The following is a 25,683-nucleotide window of genomic DNA, read 5'->3' as shown; positions in this document are numbered from 1 at the left end:
GAGGGAAGGATAGGCTTTTTCCTTGGTAAAAATAAAAATTAGGGTTAAAGACTGATTGTTTTCCAACTTATACTAGCATTATGAATTTGGACGGTCTCCTGGCCACTCAGAAAATTCTGCTTAACTAATCGGAGTGAAATTCTGGAGACAGACAAAGATGTTGCAGGTGTGTCTAACCCGTGGCCTACAGGCCCCATGCAGCCCGGGATGCCTGTGAATGTGGCCGAACACAAAACGGTACATTTACTTAAAACCTCTTTTTGCTCATCAGTTTTCGTTACTGTTTGTGTATTTAATGTGTAACCCAAGATAACTCTTCTTCCTGTGTGGCTCAGAGACGCCAAAAGGTTGGACACCCTAATTATAGACACATCAAATTTAATACCTTGAGCTATATGAGGTCACAAAAGAAACAATATATCCTGCCCAAGCAGAGTGGATTATAAGAAAAGTCTAAGGCCATTATAGCATATGATGAACTCTCAAACACTGTCATCTAAAACGGCATTGATATTCAATTTTCTGGAAAACAAATATAACTAATCTGCAATAATGCTAAATTCTGCTTTTTTTGCTTATGTAATAATGTTGAATCAAAAGCCCCTGGAATTAAAGTATTTTCCCCTAAATCCTATTTCTTCTTCCCATTGGCAATGGATAAAGGGGAGGTATAAGTAAACTCAACTATGTCAAAGTTAAATACACAGAACAGATCCTACAAGGATTAATGGATGTCTTTGGCCCACAAAAGATACATCTGCACCCAGTGTTAAAGTGACCTCCTGTTTCACCAATGTGTGAAACTGATTCAATCCTTAAATTAGTCATATTTTATGTAACCTGAATTCTTCCATATTGTGGCTTTAAGATAGATCAGTGTAACTCCCTCAAACTCCTCCCTGTGGCTTTTTTAATTCTTTGCCGTAATTAGCCTGAAAACCTGATGTCGATGCTGGGTGATGGAGGGTTAAATGCATCAGCTTTAGTTGGGAGGATCATTCAGAGACTTCAAAAGTACTGGTGATAATCTTTTTCTCTTCTTTTTTAAAATCTGGTTCTTAAGCTCAGTGATGTGCAAGCTGGGTTGTTGTTATTTTTTACATGCCTTTACATGTTTTGTAAGTACTATTTTGTATGTAACATTTAATAAAATGTTTTTGGATAATTAGGTTTTTAGAATTTTTTTGGTCAATATTTTCTCCATTCAGTAGTTTTTACCTAAACTTCTATTTCTGAATGATGGGAGAGAATGGCAATACCCATTTCCAGGAAATAGTCAGGTGTTCAGATTGAGGATGTTTTTCTTTCATAGAAGTAAGCAGCGCGATGTCTTCTGCATCCAGGAGCCAACTCAGTATGTCAACTCGGGTGAGGCGTGGCAGCCGCAGTGTGCACTGACTCAGAGACTTGACTGTGGTGGCCTGAGCTCTGATGCATTCCGTGAAATGCCTGGAAATACTCAGCTCTTGCAAGTTTGGCAAGTTGTCCAGTGCCCGAAAGAAATTTCTGTATCCTTCCTCTGTAATCTTGTGATTCATTGAAAGATCTAAGTTCTCAAGTTTCTGGAAACCTCCGTTGAGTGCTACTTTGGCTATAAAAGCAAAACATTTATGAAATCAGAATCATCGTGACTTTTACTTTGGTAATGGTAGGCCCGGTTGTTTGAACCAGCCTCTTCTCCCGTCACCACCACCACCGAAAGTAGAAAATGCCAATAAAATATTCTTAAAATATCTTCTTAAAAGTCCCAAAGAGCTGACTGGTTAATGAAGAACTGGCCAAAACTCCAGGGAAAAGCAGAAACCAGAGGCACAAAGCTAAGCCCTAGAGCAGTGAAGCCACTTGTGCTATGAGAGGTTTGTCATTCTGTGCCTATTGGGACTTCCCTTTCGGTCTCCCAGGAAGCCGGGTGTGCAAGCACAGCATGGCCAAGACTCAGGCTAAGTTACAAGGGACAACAGAGATTGTGGCAACCACACCATCTCCCCTTTTACAGAGCAGATTTGACATTCTTCAGACCATGTCTTCTCACTGTCTACTGCCGTACACTGTACCTGTGGCCCAAAGGGCGCCCCCTTGTTATGGAGGGTACGGAAGGATATGGGAGCCTGGCATGCAATAAGTTCTCAATTAATATAGGTTGAATTCACTTTGGAAGTGGATACCTAGCAAGGTTTTCGTTTTGTTTTTATTTTTTATTTTGTTTTTTAAATATTTTATTTCTTTATTTTTAGAAAGAGGGGATGGGAAGGAGAAAGAGTGGGAGAAAAACATCAATGTGTGGTTGCCTCTCATGTGTCCCCCACTGAGGACCTGGCCTGCAACCCAGGCATGTGCCCTGACTGGGAATCGAACCGGGGACCCTTTGCTTCGCAGGCCTGTGTTCAATCCACTGAGCTACACCAGCTAGGCTCATTTTTGTTTTTAATTGCTAAATTTCTTTTTCCTCATTTGGGCAAAGGATAAGTTTGGTTTCACTCTAGAACCCATGGCTGTGGTATGACTAACTTTAGAGACTGAGATGCTGAGAAAATGAAAATTATTGGGCTGTACATTTATGCACTTTCCTGTATGTGTACTGATATTCAATTTTTAAAAATACTGTAAAAAGAAGTACATAGAAGGTATGTGGCCAGGAGTCTGAAGCACTGGGTGTCAAGAACACAGGTTTGAGGGCTTATCTAGTCTGAAATGGGAGGACACCTTTCATTTCCGAATCTGACCAGAATGCCTAAATCAACAGAACCTGAGAGGGAACTATAAGATAGTGAAAATGAGAAAGTGGGTTGAGCACTTTTAGAGAGACAAGAGGTTTTATGTACATCTTCCTGCAGAAAACTTGAGTAATGTCACTGGCTTTCATGCAAGCTGAGACAAGCCTGAGGGTAACTCACCAATCTCCATTACACTGTCATCATTTAACGTCTTGGTAAATGAGAGAACTCGGAGACATCGAAGATGCTGACACTGCTGGATGATCAGTTTGGCCACTTGATGGATCCCATCTCCAGCAGGAAGGATCAATTCTTCCAGGTTATTGAGAGACCCTAAAATGTAGGCTATCAGAAGGGGAGAAAAATACTCCTTTTCATACTGTGTTCCCAAACAGGGATCTCTAGCTTTAAAGTCATGCACAGGGCAGGTAGCCCCATGTAGCCTCTTCCTCTCCAAGGACAAGAGAAAGCGATCAGCCTGCACCTTGATCTTCACTGCTACTTCCACACAACCATTTTTCAACCCTCCCCAATCAATCTTTCCTGCACTGGATTCCAGAATACTTATCGCATATCCATTTCCTCTTTTAGACTGTAGCTTCTGCTGGCATTCTGGAAACTCTCCTAGCTCCTCAAGGCCTTCATCCCCCTTCTTTTCAATCCGACGTCCTGCTCTTATCTCAGTGATTTCTACCTCTGCCTCCCAGCACCAAAGCTTCACAATCCACCACTCTTTCTTTTGATTCCTCCTTAACATGGTATATTATGGATTGCTTGATCCCTAAAAAGTTCTGTACTTCTGAGGCCTCCCACCTGGAGAGGTTTTGAATGTTTCTACCATAAATCAATGTTCCAGGCTTATCTTTTACTTTCTCTGTCCCAGTTCTTACAGCAGCCACTTCTCCAAGAACTTGGGTTCCTTTTGGGGAAGCCAGCATTAAAAGTCAAGATCTGGGCATTTGGTTTGCTCATTGCTCTTAAGGTGCTTTCTAGTCTCTTAGTTGACTGACTGAACTTAGAAATACTGGGCTGCCCAAAAAGTTCATTTGGTTTTTCTTAAAAAATGGCTCTAGTTATACTTAGTTGTCTTTAACTTCATTGAAAACAATTTTTTTGGATTGTATTGAGATAGCTTTCATATCAGGGTGCATTTTAAAAAACATCAAAATTGGAAGATTTGGGTGTAGCCATTTTAATAGTGAAGATGGAAGAAAATATACAACATTTTTGGCATCTTATGCTTTATTATTCCAAGAAAGGTAAAAATACAACTGAAAAGCAATGGCAAGATTTGTGTATGGAGAAGGTGCTGTAACTGATTGAACATGTCAAAAGTGGTTTGCAAAGTTTCATGCTGGAGATTTCTCATTGGACAATGCTCCATGGTCAGGTAGACCAGTTGAAGTTGATAGTGACCAAATCGAGACATTAATTGAGAATAGTTAACATTACAACACAGGAGATAGCTGACATACTCAAAATATCCACATCAATAAAGTTATTGGTGAAAATAAAAAATGTGTCTTTTATTTTATGGAAAAAAATTAAATAGCCTTTTTGGCCAACCCAATACATGTGTGTTTGTGTATAGAAATATATAGATAAATGTATGTATCTGTGTGTATATTGATCTATTTATTAATGTGAATAGGTTAAAAGTTATGAGTGCACACCAATATTTCTAATTTTAACTTAATACCTCAGACTTCTTCCTAACCTACCCTTTTAATATTTATAAATTCAATCTCTAACAGTGAGGAAACTTGGCTCTCATTATATTCAGTGTATTTGCTTAATTAACCTGTTGTATATACCAGGCACTTCCTTGACCCCTGATCCTGCCTCTGCCCCTTCAGACTTTCTGCTTCTTCCCCACCCACATGGTTGCCTCCGAAAGAAGAAAAGAGGAAGAGGAGATACAGGTGATCCTGAGGCATGCTAAAGTTTAAGAGGCACTAACTGCTCAACACTTGGTATCTCCATTCACCTTATGTTTTCCTGTATTAAAAATGAGATATAGGCCCAAAATGGAGTTGCTTGTGCTAAGCCCCATGTCATCAAACCAAAACTTAGATTTTCAGCTGTCTCAGAAATGTAATCTTAATCTAGTCAGCCAGGAATCAACGCATCAGCACTAGTTAGAAATCTGCCTGAAAGACCCCTGCCATCTCCTAAAAGAAAGTGACCTTGCCATCACCAACTTACTTTTTTGCCTCATACAACTTCCTGGTTCCTGCTCCCTCCTGCCTATGAACATGGTTCTGTATAGCTCCCCTGTGCTTCTTTCTGTCTCCTACACCGGATGCTGCCTGGTTCAAATCCATTTTTGGTCAAATAACCTCTTAAAATTTTTAATATGCCTCAGTTTATCTTTTATTTCCCATGGGCATACATTACTTTTCTAATCATAAAAATACGCAAAAGTATTTAAGCTCTTTCTACAGCTAATCATTCTGCTAAATCTGGGCTTTTATATACTTTGTTTTCATAACCTTAAAATATAGTTTTACCTATGTCCCAGAAACTCTTAAAACAACACAGACTTAACATGTTTAGAATGGGTGGGTACCTGCCAATGAAACTGCATATTGCTAAAATGAGCAACTATGTATTTTAAGAAACAAGGCCCTCTGCAGACATTCAAGGCATTTAAGGGTAAGAGTGGAACAGCACCATCCCCTTCCTCCTAATTAGCTGGGGTGGTTAATATATATCATGATTTGTTGTAGGTAATGCAAAATAGGTGAAGGATTTGGGGGGGAAGATAATAAAGAATAAGTAAAAGGCACAGTTTTGTAAAAACATACCAAATTTTTCAGATGTTTCCTTATCAGGAAAATATTGGTGTTCAAGATTTAATATCTTCAGAGAAATAAAATTTGGCAAAATGGCAACTATAAAAGGGAAAATAAAAATCTGTTATGTTAGCTACAACTCTTATACCAAAAAGTAATACTCTTATACCAGAACGTAATACAATAATTTAGATAGAATTAATTAGTATGACTAAGTAGATAAATCTTTGCTCAGGAAATAATTCTGATAACTAGAAATATTTAAACTTCTAGAATCGAGTACAACTTGTTTGATAACTCATTTAGGATTATGTCTATTATGATAGTTCTTTAACATCAATTGCATGTTTAAAATTTGGCTATTTTTAAAAAGTGCTTAACATGACTGTCCACAGAAGCATCTTAAACCAAGATTTCATGATTGTACCTCTTACCAAATGGGATGGTGTTAAAAAATGCTCCAGAAAACTTAATTTCTTTGAGTCTCTTACAGGAAGCAAGTACAACCATGAGGGATTCAAAATCCGAAAAGCTGTTACATTGCAGATGGAAAACTTGAAGGTTTGGAGAATTCTGAATTAATTTAACTGTAAAAGATCAAAGATTTAAGAAATTAGCGAAAATTACACATTTCTACCAGAATTAGCCACATAATTTGTTATTTCTATTCAACAATTTTGAATTAAAACATAGCACCATGATGTAATGATCCAAGAATCAGGCCACTATGGGCTTAGGTTCAGGTCCTGCCACTAACTAGCAAACTATGTGAATTTGGACGCGTAGTTACTGACCGTCTCTGGGGATCAGTGTACTGATAAAATTAGGGCACTGACCCAGTAAATTCACCTTCAGCTTTAACATCCTAATGTTTCTAAGTATGTACATGACATTTACAAAATAGGGGTACTAATAAAAGTAATGACAACTCTGAAACAAAACCTAAATTTGATGCAAAAACTGCTAACAAGTAAGAAAACAGCTACTTTCAGCTTCAGCTCAGTGAATTCTTTTGCATGCAACTCTGCACGTTAATTCCATAGAAATTTATATTTCCTCAGTCCTTAGTTTCCAGTCTTTACTAAATTAAGGAATCAATGGTGCCTAAGTCATTTTGCCAAGTGATGTATCTAAGAAAGGTGGCTATACAAGCTACCCATGAACCATGAGGACAGGATGGTAAGAAAAACAGGGAAATGCTTCCTTCCAATTGTTACCAATCTTTCTATTTCCTTCCACCTCATCTGGCAGCTCTGTAACTTAAAGACAAAATAAAAGAACTCTACAAATTATTTTGGAGTGGCAGTATACAAGTGTTTAAAGCTCAGACTTTTTAGTAGTCAGAATTCCTGTGTTTAAATCAGAGACCTACCATTTCCTTAGCTGGGTAACCTTGAGTGAATTACTTAATCTCTTTACATCTTAATTTCCCAGCTGTAAAATGAGCATAAAAGTAGTACCTTACCTCACGGAACAAGTATGAAGGTTAAGTGAGTTAATATTTGTAAAATACTTGTAACAACTCCTTGGCATGTAGTAATAGGACAAAAGCCCCCTTTTTAGGCTCCCTTTGCCAGAGCCAGCTTGACTGATTCTTATTTTATGAGCCTCTATCCTGAAGACTACAAAATTCCTGGAAGTGCCCTGAAGGTGCAGAGAACTTACAAAACAGGGCCTGCCAGACAGACTACAGTGACAGGACGGACGCTGCATGCGCCCAGACATGACGTGAATCAAGCTGCAGCCTCTACAAGACCAACGGAAACATCCGGCTCTACAAGCACCTTGATCACCAGATAAAAGCTCAAAGCCCCCGCCCCTCAGTGCTGGTGTATCTCTCCTCACCAAGCCCCTCCCTTCTCTTGGAAAGTAAATAAAAACTTTATTCTCTCCACTTTATTCACAAACTTTATTCTTTATTCTTTAAACTTTATTCTTTATTCTTTTAAACTTTATTCTTTATTCACAAAGAATTCTCTTTGTGAATTCTTTCACAGCTGGCGTCACTGACCATGCTAACATGTAGTAAGGGCTCAATAATTACAAATAGTTCCCTGCTTTCTTAATGAGAAAGTGCTGTTCCCACATTTTACCACAGATAGAGGCTATAGCCACAGATCCACAGAAGCTTTAACTCTTAAATGAATCATTGGCCAAGTAGTTCTACCAAGTGATGTAAAAAGAAGTAAACCGAAGTGCCATTCTTACCTAGTTTGGAAGGGCTATCCTCAGATGAAATATGGATCAATAATTTCTCCATATGGTGGAGATTTAGGAATTCTTCAGGAATGGCTGCAAAAATGTTTTTTTTATCTACATTCACAGACAATTCTTTCAGGCACAGGAACTTGTCCAAATGAGAAAGGAGTTGATCTAAAAAGCAGCACAGTTTTCCATTATTAACCTGAAGAGTTCCAAATGGAAAATTTGAAACTAACATTTTGACTCATCAAGCTATTTTCACATGAAAACTTTTTACATACCATAAAACATTGTTTTCTAAAAAGTACATATATGAAAATACGATTTTATGCAGCATTATTGATTATCTACTACTGTGTGAGAAACCTTGTGCTGCTGTCTAGATTCACAAAAATAAGACCTTGTTTCAAAAAATACTGCTGGGACAGCTGGATTTCTACACGCAAAAGAATGAAGTTAGACCCACTACCTTATAGCATCATATACAAAATTAATTCAAAATGGGTCAACAACCTAAATATAATAATTAAACCATACAACTCTTTGAAGAACACATAGGGGTAAAATCTTCATGACCTTGGATTTGTCAATGGATTCTTAGATCAAAAGCACTAGCATAAAAGCAAAAAGAGATAAATTGAACTTCATCTAAATTTAAAAATTAGTACATTGAAGGACATCATGGAGACATTGAAAAGACAATCCACAGCCCTGACTGGTATGGCTCAGCCGCTTAAATGTCATTCCTGCAAACTGAAAGGTCACTAGTTCAATTCCCAGTCAGGGCACATGCCTGGGTTGTGGTCCAGGTCCCCAGTCAAGGTGTGTGCAAGAGGCAACCAATTGATGTTTCTCTCACACACTGATATTTCTCTCCCTTTCTTTCTCCCTACCTTCCTGCCCACTCTAAAAAATAAATAAATAAAATATTTTTTAAAGAGACAATCTACAGAATAGGAGAAAATATTTTCAAACCATATGTCCAATAAGGATTTAATATCCAGAATATCCAAAAGAACTACAACTCAGAACACAAAGACAGCACAATTTAAAATTGGGCAAAGGACATAATAGACATGTCTCAAAAAATGGCACAAACAGCCAGTAAATAAGCACATGAAAATATACTCAAATGATTAGTCACTCGGGAAATGCAAATCAAAGCTATAATGAAATATTACCTCACACCTAATAGGTTGCCTTTATGATAAAAAGAAAAACAAATAAAAACAAGCATTGATGAGGACATGGAGAGAAACTGGAGCCCCAAAACATTGCTTATGGAAATGTAAAATGGTGCGGCCACTGTGGAAAACAGTTTAGAGATTCCTCAGTAAATAAATATAATTACTATTGTTAATATGATGCAGCAATTCCACTTCTCAGTATATATCCAAAAGAATTAAAAGCACACACACATACATACATACTGTATATACAATGGAATATTACTCAGCTATTAAAGGAATGAAGTTCTAATTCATGGCACAACCTGGATGAACCTTGAACACATGCTAAGTGAAATAAGTCAGACACAAAAGGACAACATGTTGTAGAGACATAAAATAGAATAGATGTCATCAGCAGCTGAGGAGAGGAAGGAGTCATTACTTCATAATTACAGAGTTTCTGTTTGGGATGACGGAAAGGTTTTGGAAATGGATAGTGGTGATGGTTGCAAAACATTGGAGATGTATTTGATGTCACTGAATTGTTCAGTTAAATGGTTAGAATTGTACATTTTATGTACATTTTACTAAAATAAAAGAAATATTGAAAATATGAAGCAAACATTTTTATAAATTTGATGATAAATAACCCACAGATCCAAAAATGTTCAGTTACTCTCAAGCAAAACAAATACAAAGCAAAGCATACTAAGGTATATAACAAACTGTTGAAAAACCAAAATTGAAAAAAAACTAAATGTTTTTTACACAAGTATCAAAAAACACAAGCGCCTAGGAATAAATTTAATGAAAGAAATGTAAAGCCCACACTGAAAGCTTTCAGACACTACTTAAAGAAGTGAAAGGAGACACAAATAAGTGGGAGATATTATTTACCATTTATTTATTTCCCATAATGTATAAGCTCTTCTTCCCATTAGGGGGGGCGGTAATCTTCAAGAATCATCTTTACATACAGATTATTATTTACTAATAAAAAGTAATTTGTGCCTGTTTATTAAGTTCATATTTTTATTATCACTTTATGTTTACTGATATTAGAGAGAGAGGAAGGGACAGAAAGAGAGGGAGAAACATCAGCTAGTTGCCTCCCATACATGCCCTGACAGGGGGCCAAACCTGCAACCTAGGCATGTGCCCTGACTGGGAATTGAACCCCCAACATTTTAGTATACGGGATGACACTCCAACCAACTGAGCCGCACCAGCATGGGCAATATTTTATTATTTTTTATCTGAGGTGTTTGAAATTAGTTAATTTATATTGATTTTTATCTGAGTTATCTGAAAATCATTCTGTTTAAAGGCCTTTCACTAATTCATACTACTGACAAAAATAAATTAGCGAAAGCTTATTTTATAATAGGTATTCCATCGGCAATCATTTATGGTCTCATGCTTTCATAAGTTTCACCCACCTAAAACTAAGAGTGAGCAGATAAAACTACCATCTGAATAGCCAGCTAAAATACATTCAGGTATACCTTGTACCTGGGTTGTTCCCGAGACTTCAAGAGATTCCAGGGAAGGCAGGTTGAGAAGCAATGCCTGTTCTACTGCATTCAACTCAAGTTCACTTATGGAGCACCTGGTGAAAGAAGCCTTATATTGCTCAAGAGCTGGGCGAAGGCTTTCAACAAAGCCCCTGCTGTTCTGTAAATGAAGCTCAATGCGCTGTGAAGCTGAGAAAACTGCCATCAGAACCCTAAGCATCTCTTGGTCCACACTCTCCATATCAGTCACATGGACTTCCAGAAGAGGAATCTTGCACTGCTTTGGAGAAAGTTTCCAATAGCCGGTGCTGATGTCTGGTGATGCACTGACTTTCATATTCAGAAATCTCATAATGTTTTCCTGTTTCTCAGCTAAATTCTGCACCCATTCATTCATTGGCTCAAAGGCAGAAGCACAGTCCTGATGTATAGTCGGTGCCCGTGATTTGTCCCAACACCTTTCCAGGACTGAACTATCTGGGATGGGTGTCCTGATTTTTATTTTTCCGCGTATAGAGACTTGGATGCTCCTCAACAATAACAGGCTTTCAGGATGGTCAAAAAAATACTGTAAGTTAAGCACATGCAAATTCAGGGTCTTCCCTCGAAGGAACTGCAGAATAAATGGAGAACATGCAGCAACAGTGTTGCTTTGGTACGCAATTTTTATGGCAAGAGACAGTAGATGTTGTGAAACCAGTAAGAAGGAATGTTGTGGAGATAATTGCTGCAACGTCTTAATTAACGTCGTCATCCCCCAAACGTCAGAATGGTGCTTCAGATTGTCATCTTTTTCAGACACATTCTCCAGTGACTCCTTATTATCCAGCAGATGAAGTAAATGAGATACAATTTTTGGCCCTGCCTTTGTTGAAGGGTAGTAGAAGCAGGAAATATACCTCAAAAAACCGACACAATAACTTTTAATCACCATGGATAAGTTGATTTGCTTCAAATAATAAAGTCCCAAATCTTGGTCTTCTTGCCTGTCTGAATCCAGGAGTACGATCAGCCTCTTCCCAGCAAGACACTCTTGGAAGGCAGGATCTAAAAACCGATAGACTGGTCTCAGTCTCTGGGCTGTGAATTTACTCATCAGGCACATGGTCAGGTCTTCATCTTCATCAACCCCTGCTTCTCTGAGGTCATCATCAGTAAACTCGAAGCAAGATGAAAAAAACCCTTTCAAGGCTAGATCACCACAGGAGGACACAGTTACTTTCAGAAGTTCAGCTGAAGTTTTGTACTTAAAAAAAAGGCATTCCATATAGGACTCGAAAACAGCAAAATCATTCAAGGAGTGGTCAAAAGGATACTGGAACCAATTAGCACAGACTGCTGCTACAAAAAGGGGAGTTTTCTGAATTCCCTGAAAATTTTTATTTACTCCAAAGTGAAACATAAACTTTCGCAGACGGGCTTTATCATGAGAAAACAAACTCCGTAATACGTAGATGGCATTGTAGAAGGGAAACGCTTTGATCTCTAGAGTCATATCTAGGTACTGGCGGATGCCCCTTGCCCTGTTTGTGCGGACGGCGATCAATACACAGGTCCTCGATGAGTGGTTTTTTTGAATCAGTTTTTTTATGACTGGAGGGACTGAGCACATTTCTTTGTAGTCATCCAAAAGGAATAACACCTGGCTCTTTAACTGCTGGACGATGTTCCCCAGGCACATTTCAGCAACAGATCCTTCTGTCTCCGGGAGCTGGTCACAAATGATGTTGGCCAGCCCTTGGTCCAGTCTGGTGGAGCTAAGGGAGAGATAGAAGACCAGCTGGAACCTGTTTAACAAGGGACAGCATCCTGATGCCCATAGAAGAGCTATTTTCTTCAGGAGGACTGTCTTTCCGCTGCCAGCCTCACCCTCTACACACATGACAGAGTTCAAATTGGTAAAGATGTCAGACAACAGCACAGGCTGTTGCACAGGACTGCTGATGTGTTTCGAAACAAGAGACAGGTCACAACTCAGCAAACGGTCTGTGGCTAGACAGGAAGAGACCTCGAGCAGACACATCCGGCGGAAACTAGCATTGATGTAGGCCTCTCTCAGTCGCTGGTTCAGACTCTTCGCCTCCCGAAACCACTGGGCTTCACACGGGGCCACCTCTGTGGAGAGAAGAAAGGAGGCATGATTACAGACCCTGTGTCTTCTAAAAGTCCCCTAATATAAATGTATGTACACATATACAAGGGGGGGTCCCCCCAAACAGAATTTATTTATAAAAACTTGCATACTTATTTTTACATGTTTAAACTTCAGTCACCTTCTAAGAACTCTCTATTTGATGCAATATGCCTACTGAGACATTTTTTCCACTGCTCAAAAACAGTTTTTGAACTCGATTTTGATGCCTTCTAGTGCTTTTGCCATTTTCTATTTCAACTCTTCCACATTGGCAAAATGTTTCCCTTTGAGGAGTTTTTCATCCAGGGAAATAGTCATTTAGGGTGAAATTGGGTGAGTTGGGAGGGTAGGGCATGGGGTTAATAGAACAAAAGCCTCTTTCTCAGGCCCCCTTTCCCAGAGCTGGCTGGACCCCATAAAGATGACTGACCCCAATCGTTTTATGAGGCTTTATCCTCAAGACTAGAAAATTACTAGAAGCGCCCTGAAGGTATAGAGGTTCTGGGAACTTACGAAACAGGACACACCATACTGGACCCTGCACCCAAAGATAGCATGGAAACAAGTTATCTTTCCATGTTATCCTGCTACGGCCCAACCAAATTATCCTGCTCTACAACCCCCCAAAAAAAGCCCAAAGCCCTAACCCCTCCGGTGCATTCCTCCCCAGCACCTAGCCCTTTCCCTCCCTTGGGAAAATAAAAATAAAAACTTTTACTCTCTGTACTTTCTTCTCTTTATGAATTCTTCCACAGCCCATATCATAGACCACCCTAACAGCATTTTTTATCAAAAACTGCTGAACACTCAGTGCGGTGCAAGCAGATGTCACACTGCTAGTAAATCACCCATCATGTGGGCAAATATGTTGAGAGAATTTTCCAAAAAAATTCACTGAAGCTGAATGCAGCCTCTCAGAACAAGGCCAGCTGGTACACTAACACAGATGGGTTTCTAGAACACTCACCTAGTGGGGGAAGTCTGTACTACAAGGGGACTGCCCTTCAGAAGTAATTCTGGGGATTTTTGGGGTCCCCCCTCATACATAATCCCACGAACTACTTCAAAATCCTTACCTGGTGCTATAGAACTGACTGCTGCTGAATCTTCAAGATGGCTTTCACTTGTGGTTTCCTTTGAAAATAAAATCCTCTATTAGATCAAAATTTGTATAAAAGGCCCTGGCATGATGGTGCAGTTGGTTGGAGCATCGTCCCCAATACACCAAGGTTGCAGTTTCAATTCCCAGTCAGGGCACATACAAGAATTAATCAGTGAACGTATCAATACGTGGAACGGCAAATTGACATTTTTCTTTCTCCTTTCCTCTCCCTCACGCCAATCAATCAATAAATACATTTATAAAAGTTTGTATAAGAGGGTGAGGCATCATGGTATAACTGGGAACCAAACATTGTCTAAACAATCGTCATATACGCATGTACGCTGATCGAAGGGAAGAGCGCTACAAGCATGGAGTAACACGTGACCCGCAAACATCTGTAAGTGTGTGCTCTAGGTGGTGGACATGGTGAGTCAAACAGCAATCACTGCCCAGGTCATCAGAATCATTGCATCTAGAGCCTCCAGAAACCCTTACATACAGCTATTGGCCCTCATTATTCACATGCTTAATATTACATATCTGGCATATAGGAAGGTTATGTTTCTTCCTTAAAAAATAAGCTATTTATATATCCCCAATTTTTTTCTTCAATTTTATTTTTCAGCTCACTAATATAAATTAGAATCAAATGAATAGCCTGTTACTTTTTCCCCGTGTAGGATGACAAACATAAAATATACTTAACATACAGCCTCAAATAAGGGGTGTGTATGTATGTGAAATGGACAGTGGCTTACATCCCAGAGAACCATGAGGGATTTCTCAGGTTAAAGAGGTCAACCTATTACCTGGGCTTATGATTTAGTCAGTCATTTGCCTTTGTAAAAGAAACATCTTTCCAGCCCTGAGAATGGCCAAGTAGCAAGTCAGACCTTACTATCTTCCAAATGAAGATTGCCGGTGGAATCCAAGTAGCTGGGATGCTCATCACCTCTAAGACTAAAGGAGTCTGGGCCCCAATGTAGAAAGGATTGAGTCTACATTTAATGAAGCTATGTATTACGTCTTACTTGTTTACTGCAGTATTCCCATCCACACCTAGCACATCATAGGTGCTCAATCTGTGTTTATAGAATTTATTCATTTACTTGTTTAGGAAAGCAATTTCTGTTCAAAACCAGTTTTCAACCAGGGACTGCACACACAAACAAGATGGTGCTGTGCGTTACCGTTAATCCAGCCAGCTCAGCATCTCTATGGAGTTCCGGGGCCCCCTCTGCAGAGGCTTTCATATTTTGCAGAAACTGACAACTGCGCACAAAAGTTAAAAGTTATAACATTAGTTGTAGGCAAGGTAGTGTTTACATTAGGTGTTTAAAAATATTGGTAGCATTCAACGAAAAATATTAAATATAAAATTAACATTTCCAGTGATTTGTTCTGTCAGGTTCTTTATCACGTGAGGCATTTAGATTGTAGCTCTCAGCAATATAATGTAAGTGGTTTATAAAGTAATAGTGGGAATAACCAGTGAATTTAGAGGCATGAAGTACATATTTAACATTTAGACATGAAACCAACTAAAATGAACCTGAAGAACTTCCCTGGCTGGTGTGGCTCAGTGGATTGAGCAACAGCCTGCAAACCAAAGGGTTGTTGGTTCAATTCCCAGTCAGGGAACATGGCTCGGTTGTGGGCCAGGTCCCTGGTGGGGAGTGTGCAAGAGGCAACCATACACTGATATTTCCCTCCCTGTCTTCCTCTCATCCTTCCCCTCTGTCCAAAAATAAATAAATAAATAAATAAATAAATAAATATTTTTAAAAAATAGAGAAGAAAAGTTCATGTATAGATTCTGGAACAATAACAAAAAGACAGTAGAAAAACTGGTTAATCCAAATAAAGTTTGGAGTTGATAGTAATAGACCAATGTTGGTTTCTTAATTCTGACGTATGTACCATGATAATCTAAAAGATGCTAGTATTAGGGGAAACTGGGTGTGAGAATATAGGAACTCTGTATTATCTTTGTACCTTTCCTTTAAATCTAAAATCATTCCCAAAGCCCTGGCTAGGTAGCTCAGTTGTTAGAGCTTTGTCCCGACAAGCAAGTGTTGCAGGTTCAACCTCCAGTCAGGACACATACAAGAAGCAACCAGTGAATGCATGAATAAGTGGAGCACAAATCAATCAATCTCTCTCTTTCACCATTAAACAAAATACTTGTGAAAGTATTCCCAAATAAAAAGCTTATTTTTAAAAACCTCCATCAATATGAAGACTAAACATACTCTCTAAAAACAATTTGCCAGTCTCTGGCCAGGTGGTACAGTTGGCTGGAACATCGTCTCATACAAATGTTGTGGGTTCCACTCCCAGCCAGGGCACACTAAGGCTGTGGGTTCAATCCCCAGTCCAAGTGCATATAGGAGGTGACTGTTCAATGTTTCTCTCTTGCATCTTTCCCCCTCTCTCCTCTCCCTCCTTCTCTCTCCCTATCACATGAATAACATATCCTTGGGTGAGGATTAAAAACTATTTGCCAGGCATCATGAAACTGGGGCATAAATACTCTCTAAACTCAGGTAGGGAGTCTGCCTGAACATCAAAGGGAGAAAATTCTGAAGAGCTCTGCCCCAAGTGATTAACTTGGATGGGTGAGAACTATAAATGTGAGTAGGTAAATGACAAAACAAGAAACAACCAAAGGCCTTGGGCTCATTTTCATGCTGCAAAATCACAGGAAACCAGGAGAAAAAGCAACAGGGCACTCATTTTTTTATTTTCCTAGGTGGCTTGGAGATGAGTCCAGGAACAGAAGGGTAGCTGGCAGTAAACAGCAAGTAGGACTTTAATGTTTCTGTCTGAGGTCGCTATGCAGATAGACCAATCAAGAAAAAGGACTCTGAAGGAAGGGAAAACATAGACTTTTACATACAAACAAAGCCAATGGAGTTAGTTGCCAGCAGGCCTGCACCTCAAGAAATGTTAAAGGATGTTCTTCAGTTAGAAGAAAAATTGTAAGAGAAGGAACTCCACTTGGTTCTACCCAAAGGAATGAAGAGTACCAGGGATGGTAGCTAAGTGGGTAACTATGAAAGACATTTTTTCTCTGGTTCAAAAAGTAATTGTTTAAAGCATAGATATAAAGTCCAGCCAAGATGGAGGCGTAGGTAGAAACCCTTCGTTTCCTCGCCCAATCAAAAGGATGATAACAATCAATCTAAAATCAATAAACAATCAGAAGTGCCAGAAAATCAAACTGCATGGAACTCCAACAACCAAGAAATTAAAGAAACAGTCAACCAGACCAACCAGACCATTAAGAACCTGCGGCGAGTCAGTGGACTGCACAGGCGGGGCTAGCTGAAGGGGAAACTGAGGCTCAGAGCTGACTGTGGACTATCTCAGCAGTTACCAGAGTAACTCCCAGTCTCACATGAGAGAGTTCTTGGAAAGTGGGCTAGCGACAAGCAGAGGAGCTGCATCATTCCCTCTCTGGCCCCTCCCCCACAGGCAGCATCATAGCGCAGCAAGGAGGGTTGCCCTGCCCAGGTAAATACCCAGGCCCTGCCCCCTTACAATTTAACAGGTGCACCAAGAAAAAGAAATATGGCCCAAATGAAAGAACAGAGCAAAACTTCAGAAAGAGAGCTAAGGGATGAGGAGATGGCCAACCTATCTGATGGAGAATTTAAAGCCCTGGTAATCAAAATGCTCACAGAACTGATTGAGTTTGGTCAAAAAATGAAAAAATAAATGAAAGATACCCAAAATTAAATAAATCAAAATATTCAGGGAACCAACAGTGATAGGAAGGAAACCAGGACTCAAAGCAATGATTTGGAACAAAAAAGAAAAATAAACATCCAACCGGAACAGAATGAAGAAGCAAGAATTCAAAAAAGCAAAGAGACTTATGAACCTCTGGGACAAACTGACATGTTCCAATATCCAAATTATAGGGGTGCCAGAAGGAGAAGAACAACAGCAAGAATTTGAAAACTTATTTGAACAAATAATGAAGGAAAACTTCCCCAACCTGGCTAAAAAAATAGACTTCCAGGAAGTCCAGAAAGCCCAGAGAGTCCCAAAGAAGTTGGACCCAAAGAGGAACACACCAAGGCACATCATCATTAAGTTACCCAAGATTAAAGAGAGAATCTTAAAAATAGCAAGAGAAAAGGAGACAGCTACCTACACAGGAGTTCCCATAAGGCTATCAGCTGATATCTCAAAAAAATGCTTGCAGGCAAGAAGGGGCTGGAAAGAAGTATTTGAAGTCATGAAAGGCAAGGACCTATGTCCAAGATTGCTCTATTCAGCAAAGCTTTCATTTAGAATGGAAGGGCAGATAAAGTGCTTCCTAGATAAGGTCAGGTTAAAGGAGTTCATCATCACCAAGCCCTTATTATATAAAATGTTAAAGGGACTTATCTAAGAAAAAGAAGATCAAAACTATAAACAGTAAAATGACAATAAACTCACAACTATCAACAAATGAACCTACAAGAAAAGACAAACAATGAAAACAAAAACTAAGCAAACAATTAGAACAGGAACAGAATCTGAGAAATGGAGATCACATGGAGGGATTTCAGTGGGGAGGGGGAAGGGAGAAATGGGGGAGGAAAGTACAGGGAAGAAGAAGCATAATTGGGAGGCATAAAATAGATGGGGAAAGGTCAAAAATGGTTTAGGAAACAGAAAATTTAAAGAACTTATATGTACAACCCATGGACATGAACTAAGGGTTGATGCTAGAGGGTTGGAGGTGCAGGGCAGAGGGGATACAGGAAGAAAATAGGAAAAACTATAATAGCATAATCAATCAAATATACTTAAAAATAAAGCAAAGATATAATACCACATTGTGAGATTTATAATATGTATGAAAGTAAAATATAAGAATGGCATAAAGGATGGGAGGGGAGAAATAGAAGTATACTGTTATATAATTCATACATTATATCAAGTGTTATAATATTTAAAGATGACCGTGATACTTTAAACATGAACATTGTAAACTCTAAGGCTGGCGCTAAAAAGACAAAGATGTACAGCTAATAAACCAACATAGAGATAAAACAAAATACTAAAAAATACTCAAATTCAAAGAAGTCAGAAAAAGAAGAAAAATAAAGAAGAGATGAGACAAATAGAAAGCAAATAGCAACATGGTAAGTGTGAATACAACCATATCAATAAGTACATGAAGTGCACATGCTCTACACGCCCCTGCAGGAAAGCAAATATTGTCAGAGTTAAAAACAAGATCCAGAGGATCGGGGAAGATGGCGGCGGAGTAGGACAAAGGATTTCGCTTCTCCCCACGCACCGGAGAAGGACCTGGCTGATCTGCGGAAGAGCACAGCAGATGCCAAACTGGGACCCAGCATATAAGAAGGCAGGACTCCAGAGACTGTAGCGGACACTGAATGACCAGAGGTTGAGGAGAGGAGACGACCGCAGATCAACAAGGTACGAGGGAGCAGCACAGAGGCGGTGGCGGCGGGGGAGGGGGGGGGCCCCTGCCAGGCCAAGCCAGGGCCTGGGCCGCTGCCCTGGTCTCTGAGAGCCGAGGGTGGGCAACACTGTCGCTGGGAGAGAACTGGTCACCGGCACCACCTCTGTCTGGCAGGGCGCAGATTGGAAAACACCATAAGAGATCGGTCTTCCAGTAGTGGCAGAGAGAGGAGTGAGCATTCGGAAGCAAGCTCCAATAACCCGTGGAGTCAGGTTGCTGGCTTGGGAGAACTGAGAGTTGCCAGAGCACTCCCTGCTTTGAGGGGCCCGTGCCTGCCTGCGAGCAGTCCCGGGGAATCTCGGGCTGCTGTCAGGGCCTCCAGAAGTGGGTCAGTTGCGAGCTCCACCCCTACTCAGCCGGCAGAGGCCAGCTCCATCACTGCTCGCCCGGTGGCAAGGCGGCGAAGGCCAGCTCCATCCCTGCTCAGCTGGCACAGACTAGGAGACACTGTGAGTCAAGCATTGATCTTTGGCTTGACCGGCTGCAAGTCGCTCGTGCCTCCCCGGTCCCCGAGTGGCCCGCGCCATCGCCAGCGCCTACTCCTTCAGCCGCGCCCACCTTCCGGGCCCCGGTTTCCTCGACTGCGGGTAGTGCGCACCTTCCGGGCACCCGGGCGACCCGCGCCATCGCCTGCGCCGGCTCTGTCAGCCGCTCGGGCCTTCCCGGCCCCCCCCCCGGCTTCATCGGCCTCGGGTCTCAAGTGCCTTCCCGGCCCCCGAGGGGCCCCGAGCAGGCCGTCTACCGTCTACTCGGGGAACTGCCAGTCGCCCGTTCTTTTCCGGTGGGGCGGGGTCTGCGCCGACCCTTGGCTTGGGGAATTGAGAGTCACCCAGGTGATCCCTGTGGCACAGGACCTGCACCGGCTGGCGAATAAATTCGGGGAGTCTCTGGCTGCTGGCTGGGCCCCTGGAAGAGAGCCAGTCACCAGCTTCACCCCTACTCAGTCGGCGCAGACAGGGAAACACAGGGAGTCGGGCTGTTGCTGTTGGGTTTGGGAGAATTGTGAGTTGCCCTGTGTATTCAGCCACAACACAGGGAAAGGTCCACACCCAAGCCTACGAGAACAAGAAAGCCAGGCTGGGAGCGTGCACCCTCATGTCAGACCAGGGCTGGGAAGCCTGGGAGAAAATCTGCTCTCAGTAGGGTGCGGGTGAGAGGCGCCAGTCTGGATCTTGGGGGGTACTGGCAAGACGAGTTGAGTGTACCAAGGCGCGAGAAGAGCCACAATAACAGCCCCTCAGGCTGCTGCAGTTAGTGAGACCAAACGGGTTGACTCGCTGGACACCAACCGGAGGAGTAGAGAGAGCAGAGAAGACCAAGATACCTACAGGAGACTGCACCACTGAATTCCACAGGTATCCTACCACAGGAGTTCACGCCATAAACTCAGGGTACCAGAACAGATCAATCTAAGAAGCTGAGGCCAACGAGAAGAGCAGCACAAACAATGGGGAGACAAAGAAACAATCCCCAAATGAAAGAAAAGGAGGAAGCCACAGAAAGAATGTTAGATGAAATAGAGGCCAGTCAACTATCAGATGTGGAATTCAAAGCACTGGTTATCAGGAAATTCAAAGAGCTTACAACGAACTACCAGAAACTACAGGGGAGCTACAATGAACTCTCCACAAATTATACCAGCATGAAAAAGGAAATAGAAGCCATCAGCAAAGGCCAAGAGGAAATGAAAAATACAATTTCTGAATTGAAGAACACAGTAGAAGGTATGAAGAGTAGGATTGATGAGGCGGAGGACCGCATAAGCGAGCTCGAAGACAAGGTGGAAAGAATCTCCCAGACAGACGAGGTAATGGAAAAGAGAATCAGAAAAAATGAGGAGAGTCTAAGAGAAATACAAGACAATATGAAACGTAATAATATCCGAATAATAGGAATACCAGAAGGGGAAGAAGAAGAACAAGGGATAGAAAACCTACTTGAAAGAGTAATAACAGAAAATTTTCCTAAGATGAGGGGAGAGAAAGTCACACGAATCCAGGAATCGCAGAGAGTCCCAGGCAGGTGGAACCCAAAGAGGCCTACTGCAAGACACATCATCATTAAAATGGCAAAACTCCAGGACAAAGAGAGAATCCTAAAGGCAGCAAGGGAGAAAAAGGAAGTAACATACAAGGGGGTCCCAATAAGGTTGGCTAATGACTTCTCAACGGAAACATTCCAAGCAAGAAAAGAATGGCAGGAAATATTCCAAGTAATGAGAAACAGAGGCCTACAACCGAGACTGCTTTATCCAGCAAGGCTCTCAATCAAGATAGAAGGCCAAATAAAGAGCTTCCAAGACAAAAGAAGTCTAAAAGAATACGCCTCCACAAAACCTGCTCTACAAGAATTACTAAAAGGGCTGCTTTAAGGAAAGGAAGGAAAAGAGAGAGACAGAGAGGAACACAGGTACATAAATGGCAATGAATAAGTACCTTTCGATAATAACTTTAAACGTAAATGGATTAAATGCACCAATTAAGAGACATAGAATAGCTGAATGGATAAGAAAGCATGACCCACACATATGCTGCCTACAAGAGACTCACCTGAGGACAAAAGACCACCACAGACTGAAAGTGAAAGGATGGAAACAAATTTTCCAAGCAAATGGACATGAAAAAAAAGCCGGGGTAGCAATCCTCATATCAGACAAAATAGACTTCAAAAAAAAGGCTATAAAGAGAGACCCAGAAGGTCACTTCATAATACTCAAGGGAAGAATCCACCAAGAAGACATTAACATCATAAATATATATGCACCCAACACAGGAGCACCCAAATATATAAAGAAAATCCTAGAGGACCTCAAGAAAGATATTGACAGCAACACAATTATAGTAGGGGATTTTAACACCCCACTGTCAAAAATGGACAGATCTTCCAAACAAAATATCAACAAAGATATAGCAGCATTAAACGACACTCTAGAAGAAATGGACCTAATTGATATATATAGAGCCATCCATCCCAAAGAAACTAAATACACTTTCTTTTCAAACGCACATGGAACATTTTCAAAGATAGATCACATGATAGGACACAAAACCAGTCTCAACAACTTCAGGAAAATAGAAATCATACCAAGCATCTTCTCTGATCACAAGGGACTGAAATTGGAAACCAACCCCACAGGAAAAAACCCAAAACACCCAAAATCATGGAGACTGAATGGTAGGCTATTGAACAATGAATGGGTCAAGATTGAAATTAGGGAGGAAATCAAAAAACTCCTTGAAACAAATGAAAATGAACTCACCACAACCCAAAATTTATGGGACACAGTGAAGGCAGTCCTGAGAGGGAAGTTCATAGCGATACAGGCTCACCTAAAGAGGATAGAAACATTTCAAACAAACAACCTAACCCAACGCCTGCAAGAACTCGAGGAACAACAACAAAGACAGCCCAGAGCAAGTAGAAGGAAGGAAATAACCAAGATCAAAGCAGAATTAAATGACATAGAGACTAAAAGCACAATTCTAAAGATCAATGAATCCAGGAGTTGGTTTTTTGAAAAGATAAACAAAATAGACAAACCTTTAAGTAGGCTCATTAAGAAAAGAAGAGAGAGGACACAAATAAACACAATCAGAAATGAAAGAGGAGAGATTACAACTGATACCACAGAAATAGAAAGGATTGTAAGAAATTACTATGCGGAACTGTATGCCAAGAAATTTGAAAACCTGGGTGAAATGGACAAATTTCTAGAAAAATATAATCTTCCAAAACTCAATGAAAAAGAAGCAGAAAACCTGAACAGGCCAATAACAGCAAATGAAATTGAAGAAGTAATCAAAAAACTCCCATCACACAAAAGCCCTGGGCCAGATGGTTTCACAGGAGAATTCTACAAAGCTTTTAAGGAAGAGCTAACCCCTATTCTTCACAGACTATTCCAAAAAATCCAAAAGGAGGGAAAACTCCCCAACTCTTTCTATGAAGCCAGCATCACCCTAATCCCAAAGCCAGATAGAGACACAACAAAGAAAGAAAATTACAGACCAATATCACTGATGAACATAGATGCTAAAATCCTCAACAAAATATTGGCAAATCGCATCCAACAATATATCAAAAAGATCATACACCACGACCAAGTGGGATTCATCCCGGGGATGCAAGGATGGTTCAATATACGCAAATCAATAAATGTAATACACGAAATAAACAAAAGCAAAGACAAAAACCACATGGTCATATCAATAGATGCGGAAAAAGCTTTTGATAAGGTACAACACCCATTTATGATAAAGGTACTCAGCAAGGTGGGAATAGAGGGAACATTCCTCAATATAATAAAGGCCATATATGAAAGACCTACAGCCAACATCATACTCAATGGGCAAAAACTAAAAGCTTTTCCACTAAGATCAGGTACAAGACAAGGTTGCCCACTTTCACCACTTCTATTCAATATAGTATTAGAAGTTCTAGCTGCAGCGATCAGACAAGAAAAGGAAATAAAAGGCATCCAAATCGGAAAGGAGGAAACAAAACTGGCATTGTTTGCAGATGACATGATAGTGTACATGGAAAACCCTATAGCCTCTACCAAAAAACTGCTGGAACTAATAAATGAATTTGGCATAACAGCGGGATACAAGGTTAATATCCAGAAATCAAAGGCATTTTTGTATACCAACAATGAAGCAGCAGAAGCAGAAATCAGGAAAAAAATCCCATTCGATATAGCAAAAAGAAAAATAAAATATCTGGGAATAAACCTAACCAAGGAGGTAAAAGACCTGTATGCAGAAAACTACACAACACTGAAGAAAGAAATCAAGGAAGACACAAATAAATGGAAACATATACCGTGTTCATGGATTGGAAGAATTAACATCATCAAAATGTCCATACTACCCAAAGCAATTTACAGATTCAATGCAATACCTATTAAAGTACCAATGGCGTATTTCACAGACATAGAACAAACACTTCAAAAATTTATATGGAACCAGAAAAGACCCCGAATAGCTGCTGCAATTTTGAGAAAGAAGAACAAAGTAGGAGGGATCACAATACCTGATATCAAACTGTATTACAAGGCCACTGTAATCAAAACAGCCTGGTACTGGCACAAAAACAGGCACATAGACCAATGGAATAGAACAGAGAGCCCAGAAATAAACCCAACTCTCTACAGTCAATTAATATTCGACAAAGGGGGCAATAACATAAAATGGAGTAAAGACAGCCTTTTCAACAAATGGTGTTGGGAGAACTGGACAGCTACATGCAAAAAAATGAAACTTGAGCACCAACTTACACCATACACCAAAATAAATTCAAGGTGGATAAAAGACTTAAATATAAGCCGTGAAACCATTAAAACCCTAGAGGAGAGCCTTGGCAAGAAAATCTCAGATATTCCACGCAGCAATATTTTTACTGATACGTCCCCTAGAGCAAGGAACATAAAGGAAAGAATAAACAAATGGGATCTCATCAAAATTAAAAGCTTCTGCATGGCTAAGGAAAACAGTATCAAGATACAAAGAGAAGCAACAGCTTGGGAAAACATATTTGCCAATGATACCTCAGATAAGGGTTTAATCTCCAAAATATACAAAGAACTCATTCGGCTCCACTCAAAGAAGACAAGCAACCCAATCAAAAAATGGGCAGAGGACTTGAACAGACATTTCTCCAAGGAGGACATACAGAGAATCCAGAGACACATGAAAAGATGCTCGATATCACTAGCTATCAGAGAGATGCAAATTAAAACCACAATGAGATACCACTTAACACCAGTCAGATTGGCTATCATAAACAAAGAAACAAACAACAAGTGCTGGAGAGGTTGTGGGGAAAAGGGGACTCTAGTTCACTGTTGGTGGGATTGCAGACTGGTACAACCACTATGGAAAACAGTATGGAATTTTCTAAGAAAACTAAAAATGAACGTACCTTTTGACCCAGCAATTCCACTCTTGGGAGTATATCCTAAGAACCCTGAAACACCAATCCAAAAGAACCTATGCACCCCGATGTTCATAGCAGCACAATTTACGATAGCCAAGAGTTGGAAGCAACCTAGATGCCCATCGGTAAATGACTGGATCAAATAACTATGGTACATTTACACAATGGAATTCTATGCTGCAGAAAGGAAGAAGGAACTACTACCCTTTGCAACATCATGGATGGAACTGGAAAGCATTATGCTGAGCGAAATAAGCCAGGCGGTGAAAGACAAATATCATATGATCTCACCATTAACAGGAATCTAAACAAACCAAACAAGCAAGCAAAATACGACCAATGACACCCAAATATGGAACAGGCGGTCAGGGCCCAGAGGGGAGAGGGGTGAGAATCATAGGGGAAAAGGGAATGGACTCACATGAACAAGTATAAAAGACACATGGACAATAACTGAGGGTGGGGGGTGGAGAGGGGAGGGAGGCGGGGAGCATGGGGTGGGGGGCGGGCAGGGTTGGGAATATAAGACAGAAAACTGTACTTGAACAAGAATTAAATAAAAATTATATTTAAAAAAATTAAAAAAAAAAACAAGATCCAATAATGTCAAGAAAGATATCATGTAGCA

The 25,683-nt window shown here is 40.4% G+C and overlaps 1 protein-coding gene across 1 annotated transcript in view; it reads right to left on the bottom strand.

The window, feature by feature from the left end:
• Positions 1-396: 396 nt before the first annotated feature.
• NAIP (NLR family apoptosis inhibitory protein) overlaps positions 397-25,683 on the bottom strand; it is a 40,739-nt gene continuing 15,452 nt past the window's right edge. Inside the window, exons 7-14 of the mRNA XM_037032435.1 lie at positions 14,824-14,905; positions 13,605-13,662; positions 10,386-12,509; positions 7,718-7,882; positions 5,944-6,096; positions 5,522-5,608; positions 2,895-3,059; positions 397-1,591 (exon numbers count right to left, since the gene is read on the bottom strand). Coding sequence (XP_036888330.1) covers positions 1,227-1,591; positions 2,895-3,059; positions 5,522-5,608; positions 5,944-6,096; positions 7,718-7,882; positions 10,386-12,509; positions 13,605-13,662; positions 14,824-14,905 — 3,199 coding nt within the window. The 3' untranslated portion in view covers positions 397-1,226. The remainder of the gene's footprint in view (positions 1,592-2,894; positions 3,060-5,521; positions 5,609-5,943; positions 6,097-7,717; positions 7,883-10,385; positions 12,510-13,604; positions 13,663-14,823; positions 14,906-25,683) is intronic.

The sequence above is a fragment of the Sturnira hondurensis genome, unplaced genomic scaffold, assembly GCF_014824575.4.
Source record: "Sturnira hondurensis isolate 20B ecotype Veracruz unplaced genomic scaffold, ASM1482457v3 Scaffold0021354, whole genome shotgun sequence".
In the NCBI taxonomy this organism is placed as follows: domain Eukaryota; kingdom Metazoa; phylum Chordata; class Mammalia; order Chiroptera; family Phyllostomidae; genus Sturnira; species Sturnira hondurensis.
Note: the sequence above shows the minus strand (reverse complement) of the source record. Positions and strands in the feature narration are given on the sequence as shown.